Source organism: Cupressus sempervirens, chromosome 3 (assembly GCF_028749045.1).
Source record: "Cupressus sempervirens isolate cs-2001-9-10 chromosome 3, ASM2874904v1, whole genome shotgun sequence".
Classification (NCBI taxonomy): Eukaryota; Viridiplantae; Streptophyta; class Pinopsida; order Cupressales; family Cupressaceae; genus Cupressus; species Cupressus sempervirens.
In genome coordinates this window covers 157606746-157619776 of record NC_143120.1, presented here as the reverse complement: position 1 = coordinate 157619776, position 13031 = coordinate 157606746, and the positions used below count along the sequence as shown (strand labels likewise).

Here is a 13031-nt window from a genome sequence, read left to right as displayed (position 1 = left end):
TATTTATAATATTTGATCTTTTATTTTTTTTTCTAGTATGTAATTTTAACATTGAATATAATAATAATTTGTGACAACTAATATCATATGTTCAACTAGTGTCTAAAGTTTTAAAAAATTGAACATCATGTCCAAAAGTCTCCTCCTTTGGTTCATCAACCATTAAATAAATATGCTAAAGACATGACAAAAAATACAAACAAGAATGTCCAAAATGTGAAATCACCCCCAAATATATAGAGCATCAAACCCAATGACCCTCTTAGAAACAATGAATAAAATATCACCATTTCATTTGTTGTCCATTTAAATAGGCTTTCATTATGACCATAGAGTTGCCCAAAAAAGTCTCCTTCTTTAGTTCATTAACCATAAAAGAAATACAACAAAACTCTCACAAAATATGCAACCAAGAATGTCTAAATAGCTTTCTCCTCTAAAATAGATTTCATTATTGTAAGAATTTGGTATAACACTGATACCATGTAAGAATTTTTCTAAGGCAATAATTCAACACCAAGATCAAGAAGCTCAATAGATAGCACAAGAGCGGCTAATGATGATCAAATAAGAATGGATATCAGATGATTGGATATGAGATGAATACACATTAGAAGTGCCTGTATATAAAGGCAACTAGAATGACTAGGAGTCAGCAAAGAGATAAACATCACAACTAAACACATGTCCACCAAGAGTGGATTATCCTCCATTGAGCACATGAGTTTGTATGATGATGAGAGGATAAGTTTACATAGGTGTATCTCATAAAGAGATTTTGTAGACACCATGTGCTCAAATAAGTTGCTAACTCCTATGTTGTCAACAAGAAAACTCATATGTCTATGCATATTCCTAAGTGTCTACATGACAACTAATATAAAAATGCATTATCCTAAGTAAATTTAAGTAAAGTGTAATGATAATTAATTATTTACACTAACACCCCCCTTTAAGTACAACTTAGGGAAATGCACTTAAGCTCACAAAGCTAAATGCAAGATCCAATGTGGTTCCTGGCTATTAGCCCATGTTAGGTACCTATGTACAAATGCAATGCTCTACATACAATACTATGCAATGCAATGCAATCTCTCTGAAAATAAAGAAAGAAAGAAAATCTCATGGAAAAAACCTCCTCCAAAAAGAGAGATGAAGAAATACAAGATGCATGCAAGGATGGAGTAATCAAGACCCCCCTAATATGACATATATCATGCATGTACAAGCATATATCCCTCATAAGGAAAAATACATGATGGTATCCCCCCATATTGAATAATCTCCTACAAGGATGTCATGAAGACAAAATAGTATCCAATGCCGACGAAGGACATTTCTCCCTTTAGGAAGAGATACACCAGGTATAGGTGCAAGTATACTTCCCATTGTGGATAGGAAGATGTATGAGGAATCCATATGTAGTATGCTATGGATGCTGCCTATGAAGTCTACTCATATGTTGACAAGTCCTTGATGAGTGTAGATGCCACAAGCCAATTTGGTGGATGCCCACAATAAGGTGGCAAACAAGGTAACATGTCCATGTATTTAAGTGAATCAAACTCCAAAGACAAGGAATCATTCTTATAAGAAGATATGAGAAGAGAAGCAATGTAGCCTCCCCTCAATTATGAATGCACACCCATGAAAGAAGCTCCTTGATGATTGAAGCAAGGATAACTTTAAGAAACCCCTCTCGAGAAAAATATGTAAAATGCTAGTGAATTCAACATTAAATATGCAAGAAAAATTTCTAATCGAGGATAATTTTTTTCATTTGAGCCAAAGGAGAAATTTATTTTCTATTGGTGAAATTTTCCTTTCCATATCAAAATTTAATAATAATTGTGGCGAATTAATTTTATTTTATTTTGGTATATAAGTAAATGTAGGCAAATTTTTTTGTTGGTCAAACATTTTCGTAATGTAAGAGGCAAATTAATTATTTAATATGACACAAAATATTAATATAGATGGCTAATATGTCAATATCCAAGGAGAGATTATTTAATTTTTTGGTGAATATATAGAGTCACAAGTGGTCTATGGCCCACATGCCAAGTGTACACTGTATAGTGTACTTGTAGTATGCCAATCCATTAAGACTCAATTAATAATGTGTCCTTATTTATTACCAACTTGGTCGTCATCACTTTTAATGTTATCATTTTTATGGTGAAAGGAATTAATTTGGACCATCGATGTAATATAGATCAATGGCTTCATATCTATTTCGGGCCTAATTTTAAATGCCATACCATAAAGTCTAAATGTTCCCAAAATTAGGACACCTTCCTAAAGACCAAAATAGTTGGCTAAATGGGGATAGTTGGAGACACATGTCAGTAAAATCATAGGTGATGATCAACCCAAGGGAAGATATTATTTTATTTTAAGGGTGAAATAACATTGTCCAATAAGAAAACATTAGGGAAAGGCTGGCAAATTTTTTAAAATAATTGTATGCTAAATGTAGATTACATTGGTGATTGAACTGGGATTTGGGACCAATTATGTGTAAACTAATGAGCGATTAGTCTAGGATGTGGACCTAAATTATTTAATATCTTAGCGATGTGGTTGACCCCATATGTAGGTTTTCTTAGCCAAATTATGATTTCCCAAAGATACAGAATAGCCAATTGGTGAAGATTTGCCACTAAAAAAATCACTGGATTGAAGAAGCTACACCACAAAAACTGAATGATGTTCCTCCTTGTAGGAAGAAGTGGTGCGATAGGTGTAGTAGAGAATGCTCCCTAACTAGTAGGAAGAATCCTCAAAAGATATGATGTCTGAGGAAACTGGAATACAGTATCCAAAGACTGACATGTCTCCTTTGAAGTAAAAGAGTCCTCCTCCAACTGCTGAAAAGAAGTGTCCACAATCATGTCAATCTCAAAAAAAAGATCAAGTGGTTAAGGGTCAGAGTGTTCCCTCACAACAAGTGAAGAAGAATTTCCTCAACAAAGAGAAGATGGATGTCATCAATAATGTCTCCCATATCTTCAATGTAAGACTCCACAAACAACATTGTAATGTCCAGAAGGAAGTCATCCCATGAAACTAAAATAGAAAGACATGGTGTTTCCTACCATACTAAATCAAGAGCATCTATGTTTGGAACTGGATCAATAGAAGCAATAGGAGCATTAGGAGGTATGATCTCAACTAGAGTTATAGGTACCACAACTAGAGTGACTGGATGTAGAATATCCTCTGGTAATGGAGGGACTTGTGGATCTCCATATGCTTCCCAAAGACACATCCAAATGTCATGAGGACTACTTGCCTTACTAAGAGGAGCAAACAATTCCTTACTCATATTGTTCTACATAAAGCGAAGAAGAAGAGAAAGATGTCCCCAATAAGTATTAGGTGGAAATATCTTTAAATATAGATAAGGAAACACTTCCTTATGTTTTCTTAGATGATCAATCATCAAAGCACTCCATTTATGATAGTTCCTTTTTGTCAATTTAAATCTTAAACCAAAGTGACACTTTTAACATGACTCCATGAGATCAAATAATGTATGCACCCCCAAAATGCAAAAAAAAAAAACAAAGAAACCCCCCCAATGTATGGTTTGGCACATTATATTTAGTGTGATTACAATGGCCACTTGCCAATTTAGGGCCTAAGTGGACTTCTGATCTTGATGGTTGCAACAACAAATATGAAGCTATATCAAACTCAACAAGATAAGACACAAGAACTCAAGGATCTAATTAATTGCAAGTGCCAATAAGCCAAAATGAGACCAAAATTTGAAAGTACTATGTCTACTCAAAATCACTCCAAGCTAATACCAAATTTGGAAAGTAGACAAAAAATCATGCACTCTCAAAAAATAGCACTTGAATATGTGTCCAGATGAGCCCGAACTAAGCCTTTAAAGTTGCAAAAATTGGGATTGGCAATTTTCAAAAAAATTCAGGAACATAGATCTCAAGCATCCTACACCAATGTGTAGATCACAAAATTCTACCCCAAAACAAAAAAATTGCTCAAAAAAAGGAGTCTGTATGAGGGAGATATCATTGTTTGAAAATCACCTTTGTAATTATTTTTCCTAAATCACTGTCGTCGCACCTCCAAAAATCAAATGAGTCTAGATTTCACCTCAGATGTCTGATTTTGATGAAACAAAAGTTGATTTGGGGGTTTTGGACCTTTTGAATGTGATACCAATATTTGATTTGCACCAGCAAGCTCCAATTTTGACCTACAAAAAAAAATCTTTCCAATGGCTATGCAATGAAGCTCATGTGGCTCTGATACCATGTAAGAATTTTTCTAAGGCAATGATTCAACACCAAGATCAATAAACTCAATAGATAGCACAAGATAGACTAATGATGATCAAATGAGAATGGATATCAGATGATTGGGTATGAGATGAATAAACACTATAAGTGCCTATATATAAAGGCAACTAGAATGACTAGGAGCCAGCAAAGAGATAAACATCACAACTAAGCACATGTTCACCAAGAGTGGATTATCCTCCATTGAGCACAGGAGTGTGTGTGATGATGAGAGGATAAGTTTACATAGGTGTATCTCATAAAGAGATGTTGTAGACACCATGTGTTCAAATAAGTTGCTAATATGTTGTCAAAAAGACAACTCATATGTCTATGCATATTCCCAAGTGTCTACATGACAACTAATATAAAAATGCATTATCCTAAGTAAACTTAAGTAAAGTGTAATAATAATTAATTATTTACACTAACAATTATAACCATTGAATTGCCCCAAGAGTCACTTCCATTTTTAGCTATAATTTCTTAGAAAAATAAAATAAAAAATATCACCGTTTTAATTTTTCTCTAAAATAGCTTTCATTATAACCATTGAATTGGCCCAAAAGTCACTTCCATTTTTAACTATCATTTCTTTCTTGAACTTCCCAAAGATCAAAATTCCTAATTCTTGTTAAAAATTTTGATGATTGTCCTATTTACCCATGGAAGAATAAAATAGATTAATATTTCCCAAAATCTCATTTCAAAAGAAAAGGCATGGTACTCACAAACCAACCCTCAAAATTTTTATTCATATCTAGGATTTCCAATAACATTAAAGAGCTTACCACTTTCTAGTGTAAGTTTTTGAGTGGTGGCAATGTTTCCTCACCACCATGATGATTGATTAAATTGATAGTAATTTTGAATTAAACCAAGAAAAAAAATAGTACCCAAAGAATGGTTGTTACACTTTGAACAAACTTCTCATTTTTTAACGTTTTCCTTCACAATTCTCTTATCCATAATAAATGTTATTTTCTATAATTTTTTAATTTGTTTGTGTGTGTGTGTGTGTGTGTGTGTGTGTGTTGAATTTGTTTACAAATCTTGTGCTTATTTAAGCAACAACATGAGAATTACAAACTTATTCAAGCTTCTTTCGAGCAACCAGACTACAAACAACATTCAGAAGACCAAGAGTCAAAATTTAGAATTCCACAAAGATGTCCCTCTTGAGATTCGAACTAGGGTCTCCACAAAGAGAACTCTTTGCTTCAACCAACTAAACTAAACCCCTTGGAATATATATATATATATATATATAGTATGCATGTGGGGTATACTTGGATAGTGTTTGGGTGAACTTGGGATTTTGGAAAGACATCTTACCTAAATTTGGATGTTTGTAAACTAATAATTGGCACCAATTGTTATGAAACTAATTTGTTATTATTGGCATGGAACTAATCCTTGATGACAATATGTTATTATTTTATTGTAATTGAGCTAAATTTAAAGCTTACATTTAATTCATAATCATGAGATAATTTGATATCAATTAAAATATAAAATATTAAAAATCATTTAAAAACTTATTTTACTTAAATTTTGCACTTAACATAAATCAACTCCAAAACAAGTTGAACTACTTCAACAAAACCTTCATGAAATTAATATTAAATAATAATAACATATTTACCTCTTATAAATACATCTTTTTAACTTCTTATACTCCTCTAACAACAAATTGCATTTACTGCAACTTCTTAGAAAACCAAAAGAAATATGAAGTCAAAATAGAGACTAAACTTCACATGTGATCTCTTAGGGAAAAAAGAAACAATAAAATTCTATTTTAGTATCCAAACAAATATCAACTATAATATAATAATAAACCATATATATTAATCCTTTAGATTTCAAATTAAGAAGAATATACACTATAATTAACTTTTTGTCAATTTTAGGGCCAAGTGTTAAAACATCAAAGCACTCCATTTATGATAGTTCCTTTTTGTCAATTTGAATCTTAAACCAAAGTGACACTTTTAACATGACTCCATGAGATCAAACAATGTATGCACCCCCAAAATGCAAAAAAAAAACAAAAACAAAGAAACCCCCCCCAATGTATGGTTTGGCACATTATATTTAGTGTGATTACAATGGCCACTTGCCAATTTAGGGTCTAAGTGGACTTTTGATCTTGATGGTTGCAACAACAAATATGAAACTATATCAGACTCAACAAGATAAGACACAAGACCTCTCAAGGATCTAATTAATTGCAAGTGCCAATAAGTCAAAATGAGACCAAAATTTGAAAGTACTATGTCTACTCAAAATTACCCCAAGCTAATACCAAATTTGGAAAGTAGACAAAAAATCATGCACTCTCAAAAAATAGCACTTGAATATGTGTCCAGATGAGCCCGAACTAAGCCTTTAAAGTTGCAAAAATTGGGATTGGCAATTTTTAGAAAAATTCAGGAACATAGATCTCAAGCATCCTACACCAATGTGTAGATCACAAAATTCTACCCCAAAACAAAAAAAATTGCTCGAAAAAAGGAGTCCGTATGAGGGAGATATTGTTGTTTGAAAATCACCTTTGTAATTATTTTTCCTAAATCGCCGTTGTCGCACCTCCAAAAATCAAATGACTTTAGATTTCACTTCAGATGTCTGATTTTGATGAAACAAAAAGTTGATTTGGGGGGTTTTGGACCTTTTGAATGTGATACCAATATCTGATTTGCACCAGCAAGCTCCAATCTTGACCTACAAAAAAAAAATCTCTCCAATGGCTATGCAACGAAGCTCCTGTGGCTCTGATACCATGTAAGAATTCGGTATAGCTCTGATACCATGTAAGAATTTTCCTAAGGCAATGATTCAACACTAAGATCAAGAAACTCAATAGATAGCACAAGATAGACTAATGATGATCAAATGAGAATGGATATCAGATGATTGGATATGAGATGAATAAACACTATAAGTGCCTATATATAAAGGCAACTAGAATGACTAGGAGTCAACAAAGAGATAAACATCACAACTAAGCACATGTCCACCAAGAGTGGATTATCCTTCATTGAGCACAGGAGTTTGTGCGATGATGAGAGGATAAGTTTACATAGGCGTATCTCATAAAGAGATGTTGTAGACACCATGTGCTCAAATAAGTTGCTAATATGTTGTCAACAAGACAACTCATATGTCTATGCATATTCCCAAGTGTCTACATGACAACTAATATAAAAATGCATTATCCTAAGTAAATTTAAGTAAAGTGTAATAATAATTAATTATTTACACTAACAATTATAACCATTGAATTGCCCCAAGAGTCACTTCCATTTTTAGCTATAATTTCCTAGAAAAATAAAATAAAAAAATCACCGTTTTAATTTTTCTCTAAAATAGGTTTCATTATAACCATTGAATTGGTCCAAAAGTCACTTCCATTTTTAACTATCATTTCTTTCTTGAACTTCACAAAGATCACAATTTCTAATTCTTGTTAAAAATTTCGATGATTGTCCTATTTACCCATGGAAGAATAAAATAGATTAATATTTCCCAAAATCTCATTTAAAAAGAAAATGCATGGTACTCACAAACCAACCCTCAAAATTTTTATTCATATTTAGGATTTCCAATAACATTAAAGAGCTTACCACTTTCTAGTGTAAGTTTTTTAGTGGTGGCAATGTTTCCTCACCACCATGATGATTAATTAAATTGATAGTAATTTTGAATTAAACCAAGAAAAAAAATAGTACCCAAAGAATGGTTGTTACACTTTGAACAAACTTCTCATTTTTTAATGTTTTCCTTCACAATTCTCTTATCCATAATAAATGTTATTTTCTATAATTTTTTAATTTGTTTGTGTGTGTGTGTGTGTGTTGAATTTGTTTACAAATCTTGTGCTTATTTAAGCAACAACATGAGAATTACAAACTTATTCAAGCTTCTTTCGAACAACCACACTAGAAACAACATTCAGAAGACCAAGAGTCAGAATTTAGAATTCCACAAAGATGTCCCTCTTGAGATTCGAACTAGGGTCTCCACAAAGAGAACTCTTTGCTTCAACCAACTAAACTAAACCCCTTGGAATATATATATATATATATATATATATATATATATATAGTATGCATGCGGGGTATACTTGGATAGTGTTTGGGTGAACTTGGGATTTTGGAATGACATCTTACCTAAATTTGGATGTTTGTAAACTAATAATTGGCACCAATTGTTATGAAACTATTTTGTTATTATTGGGATGGAACTAATCCTTGATGACAATATGTTATTATTTTATTGTAATTAAGCTAAATTTAAAGCTTACATTTAATTCATAATCATGAGATAATTTGATATCAATTAAAATATAAAATATTAAAAATCATTTAAAAACTTATTTTACTTAAATTTTGCACTTAACATAAATCAACTCCAAAACAAGTTGAACTACTTCAACAAAACCTTCATGAGATTAATATTAAATAATAATAACATATTTACCTCTTATAAATACATCTTTTAAACTTCTTATACTCCTCTAACAACAAATTGCATTTACTACAACTTCTTAGAAAACCAAAAGAAATATGAAGTCAAAATAGAGACTAAACTTCACATGTGATCTCTTAGAAAAAAAAGAAACAATAAAATTCTATTTTAGTATCCAAACAAATATCAACTATAATATAATAATAAACCATATATATTAATCCTTCAGATTGCAAATTAAGAAGAATATACACTATAATTAACTTTCTAAAATTAGACCTTAATTTTTTCTGAGCTAAAAAAATATTTCTTTTTCAATAACTGTAATTATTCCATTGCTACTACAGACTCTCATTATTAACTTTCTAAATTATTAACTAAATCATTTTAATTAATGCACTACGTGGATATTGAAAGAAGAGCTAAATTTAGAAACTTTCCAGAAATTTTAATTTGCTATAAATTATATTTTAAGAAATGTCATATAATAATAAATAGTCGGCCACGGCCCTTTGTACAATTGTTTCCTTAAAATTAGTAAACCTTTAAGAGCAGGTTGTACTCGAATCGACGCGTATAGCGGTCCGGAATCGAAAAGAATTTGCGGAAAAAATCAAAGAGCAATCAAGATTGAATGCATAAAGAAATCTCTGTGTTCTGATCACTGCACGGAACTGGAAATCTTGTTTTTCCATCGCGGATCGGAAATCTTTTTTGGCAGTAAGGCAGAGGCATTTTGATTTTCCCTCGCGGGTAAGAGAATTTAATTCATTGAACAGTACTGGATTTGACCTAAAGAAAGGCATTGTGACCTAATTTTTTTCATTCACAGAAAAAGGGAGATCTGAAAATGGAAAACCTAAAAAGAGACATTATGACTACCCCAGAGCAGAAAGCCGTTTCAGAGGGTTCTGATGAAATGAGCATAACGCCATTTTTATCATCAGAAGAGAAATTGGAAGAACAATGGGGCGAAGGTCTGCCATATGCTCCAGAGGGATGGCCGAATGCAGATGACAAATGGGAATGGAGCGTGGGCAAAGGAAGAAGTTTATCTGGATATTGGACGGACAGATGCTTGATTTTGCCTAAATCATTGCAACAAGGCACTGAAACGATTTACTTTAGAAGCAGAGCTGCGGTTAAAAGATATTTGAGGGAAAACTTTCCAGAGGTGAATCTGAAAATGTTCTTTGATTCATTTCAATGGAAGATCCCCTGTTCTGCTGGGCGGGAATCTCTTCAACAAGGGGCGGCTTTCCAAACTCGCTCAAAGCGTAGGCTGAGTGAATCTACTGACGATTGCAAGAGGAATCCTGCTAAAAGGGCTGGAAAAGATTTTTCTGGAAAATCCTATTTTTGTAAGCCGATTTCCATGGATTGTGAAGGTAAAGAGACAGTAATCGATTTTCAATATTTGCAGAGATTACCTTCCGATTTAAGAGCTCTTCTTGTTGAGAACGCGATTTACAAGACTTTAGAGAGGCTGAGAGAAGCGCAACAGAGCAAATACGACATTCTTTATCAGAAATTGTTTTCTCAAAAAGAATTTATTTGCAGGAACTTGGATTGCATCGAAGCTGCTCAGGATCATGTAATTTTTCAACCTTTGCTGGACGTTGCAGCAAAGTTAAGCAAGCGATGATAACTGAATTATCACGCGGAATTGTTTCGGACTTCCTCTGCAATTTTGAATTGGTTTTACAGAATCCCAGTTTTTCCTGATCAATTGAAAGATTTTGGGGATTTCTTTTCTTTTAGAAACCCGCCCTTTTTCCCTTAAAATGCATACAAAGCAATAAAGCAAAATGCAAACAAATCACAGCATGAAAAATCGGAGCATCTGAACATTATTTTATTGTATTGAAAAATGAAACAGTGGAGATTGTGGCCAAAACTATGTAATAAAAGATTACCGACAAGATTGGATGAAGCGTTGAGGCTTTTCATCCAATTATTATTATTTTTATTGTTTTTTATATCATCTTTTGAATATTTCTTGTGTTACTCATGCGTTACTATTATTTTATACCATGTACGGCGTGGATCATGTGTTTAATGCACGCATTCTTGCCATGTGATATGACTTGAGTTTTAGAGTATTTTAATAATAGGGTTTTTTTTAAAAGAAAGCTGTTTACAATAATTTAGAAAATCTAGAAATAAGAGTCAGAGTAGTATCACTTGCTTTTAAAAAAAATTACTATGATTTGTTTGGTTAGTATCCGCAAATTTATTTAGAAATGATATCAAAATTCAAAACGTGTATTTGAAGTAGCAAAATTTGTTTTCAGAAATTAAATATTTATCGACTGAATTGAATGATAAAGTAAATATTATATATTTAGGTTCTATAATATTATTATATATCACTGATAAAGTACTTGGTTTTATAGATATATTATAAGGGTAGGCAGATTTCCACAATCTATCAAGTATAGAAAGTAATGCTATTAAATTTTTCATTGTGTAAGAATTTTAATGTTAATGTTTTGGCTTACTCTTGTGATCCATCATAAGGACATAAGAGCAAAAGGATATGCAAAAATTGATGATTTTAGTTATATCTTTTATATTTCATTTTAATGATCAATTTAGTTCTGTGGTTTATCTTTGTTCTTGGGATTAAGGTGTTTCATTAGATTCCTAATGTGTTTTTTATTTTATTTTTTGTTGCACTCACTTTGGGAGCCCCAATATTTAGGGGATTAGTGTCATATGTTTTATGTTAGGACTATGACAATTCCTTTTAATTACTAAAGTGATAACTAGTTCATTGGAAAACTTGTGGAGAGTTGTTATTTGGCAGTTGGTATTCATGGTGGAGTTCAATTTTGACAAGTGGACAAGTGGTGTAGGTGTTTCAGGGACTTGTGGAAAGTTGATTGTTATGGATGAGTCATGAGTTAGTGTAGTTATTATGTGCAACATGTCATGGGAATGGAAACTTGTTTTTTGCAATTCTTATATTTGAGTGTATGAGTTGGTTTTGGATACAACAATTGTTTTATTCTTGTGTAACTGAACTCTCTAAGTATGCGGCTTCTTACTGTAATTTGTATGATAGGTTGGATATATTCTAATGTATTATTTTGTGCAAGGATTAGATTCATTTAGTTTTATACTCATAATGAGAATTTTCTTTGTGCATTGTTTCTGTTGATAATATAATTGAGCATTGAATTTTGGAGTGTTTTTTTTTAAAGGGGTTTTTCCACATAAAAATGTTGTTATGAGATTTATTTGTATAAATCTAAAATTATGTGTTTATCTAATTTTTAAAAATTAAATGGTCAATAAGAAATTGTCACATTATCTCTCCTAATAGATTTATCATTTGGAAGTGTTATTCCACACTAAGTCTCTTCATTTTAATTGACATTGGAGCCTAGCCACTTTTGTTATTATTAATGGAGAAAGGCTTTTTTATTGATCTAGTTTCAATTGATATTTATGAGGGGTGGCTTGAAGAAATTTGAGTCCCACTTTTGGGGAAAAAGTGGAAGTGTTTCCCCTATTTTAAATTTTTTTGTCAATTGATGTCGAAATTTGAGGCACTTAGAGATTTAATATCAAAAAACTTCAAGGATAGAAAATGTAGTGTGCAGAGTATACTTTTTAAATATGTAGTTTATTGAACTTAGTATAATTTTTTTTGTTATGTATGTTTAAAACCCGCTTTTTCAAAGTGCCTAATCTAGGACCATACAACACTCATGTACGACCACCATGTCTTTTACTTTAAAAATGCTTTTTGTGAATCCTTATTAGGGAAGATACATAAGACACCAAAGGTTTTTTGTTTATTTTTGTATTGGATATTTGTTTATTTTTAACTTACTATAAAGTACATTTTTGAAACCTCCAGTGTACAACCATCATAAATTGATCTAAGATTTTTACATTTTAAAAAAAAATCTTCAAAAGAATTGTATATGGATTAATGTCATAAAATTTATTTTCTAGTCAACCCTAAAAATATTCTTTCTTGATAGATAAATGGTCTTAGTCTTGATAAAGTAAATCAAGATGCATCTAGATAATCATCAATTTTGGTACACATTCCACTCCTTCCAAACCTAAAATTCCTCCATCCAAACCTAATGTTCCCATCATTGATATTCCTAGTCAATTTTGGGCCCTTATATCCATAATCCTTTTCATTCCTCATTTCTATCCATTTTGGGCCCCTATGGACCAAAGCAAAACCCTTCATCCCTTCCACCAGTTTTGGGTCCTTACATA

At 31.9% G+C, this 13031-nt stretch overlaps 1 protein-coding gene across 1 annotated transcript; it reads left to right on the top strand.

Moving 5' to 3' along the window:
- The first annotated feature begins 9275 nt into the window (after window positions 1-9275).
- On the top strand, window positions 9276-10781 carry LOC149565242 (uncharacterized). Its single transcript, XM_089818790.1, has 2 exons — window positions 9276-9539; window positions 9619-10781. The coding sequence occupies exon 2, from the start codon at window positions 9637-9639 to the stop codon at window positions 10429-10431; it is 795 nt and encodes a 264-aa protein (XP_089674916.1). The 5' UTR covers window positions 9276-9539; window positions 9619-9636; the 3' UTR covers window positions 10432-10781.
- The last annotated feature ends 2250 nt before the right edge of the window (window positions 10782-13031 follow it).

What these genes read in the sequence shown, in the direction of transcription:
- LOC149565242 (XM_089818790.1), top strand. Translation starts at nt 9,637, where the DNA reads ATGGAAAACCTAAAAAGAGACATTATGACTACCCCAGAGCAGAAAGCC.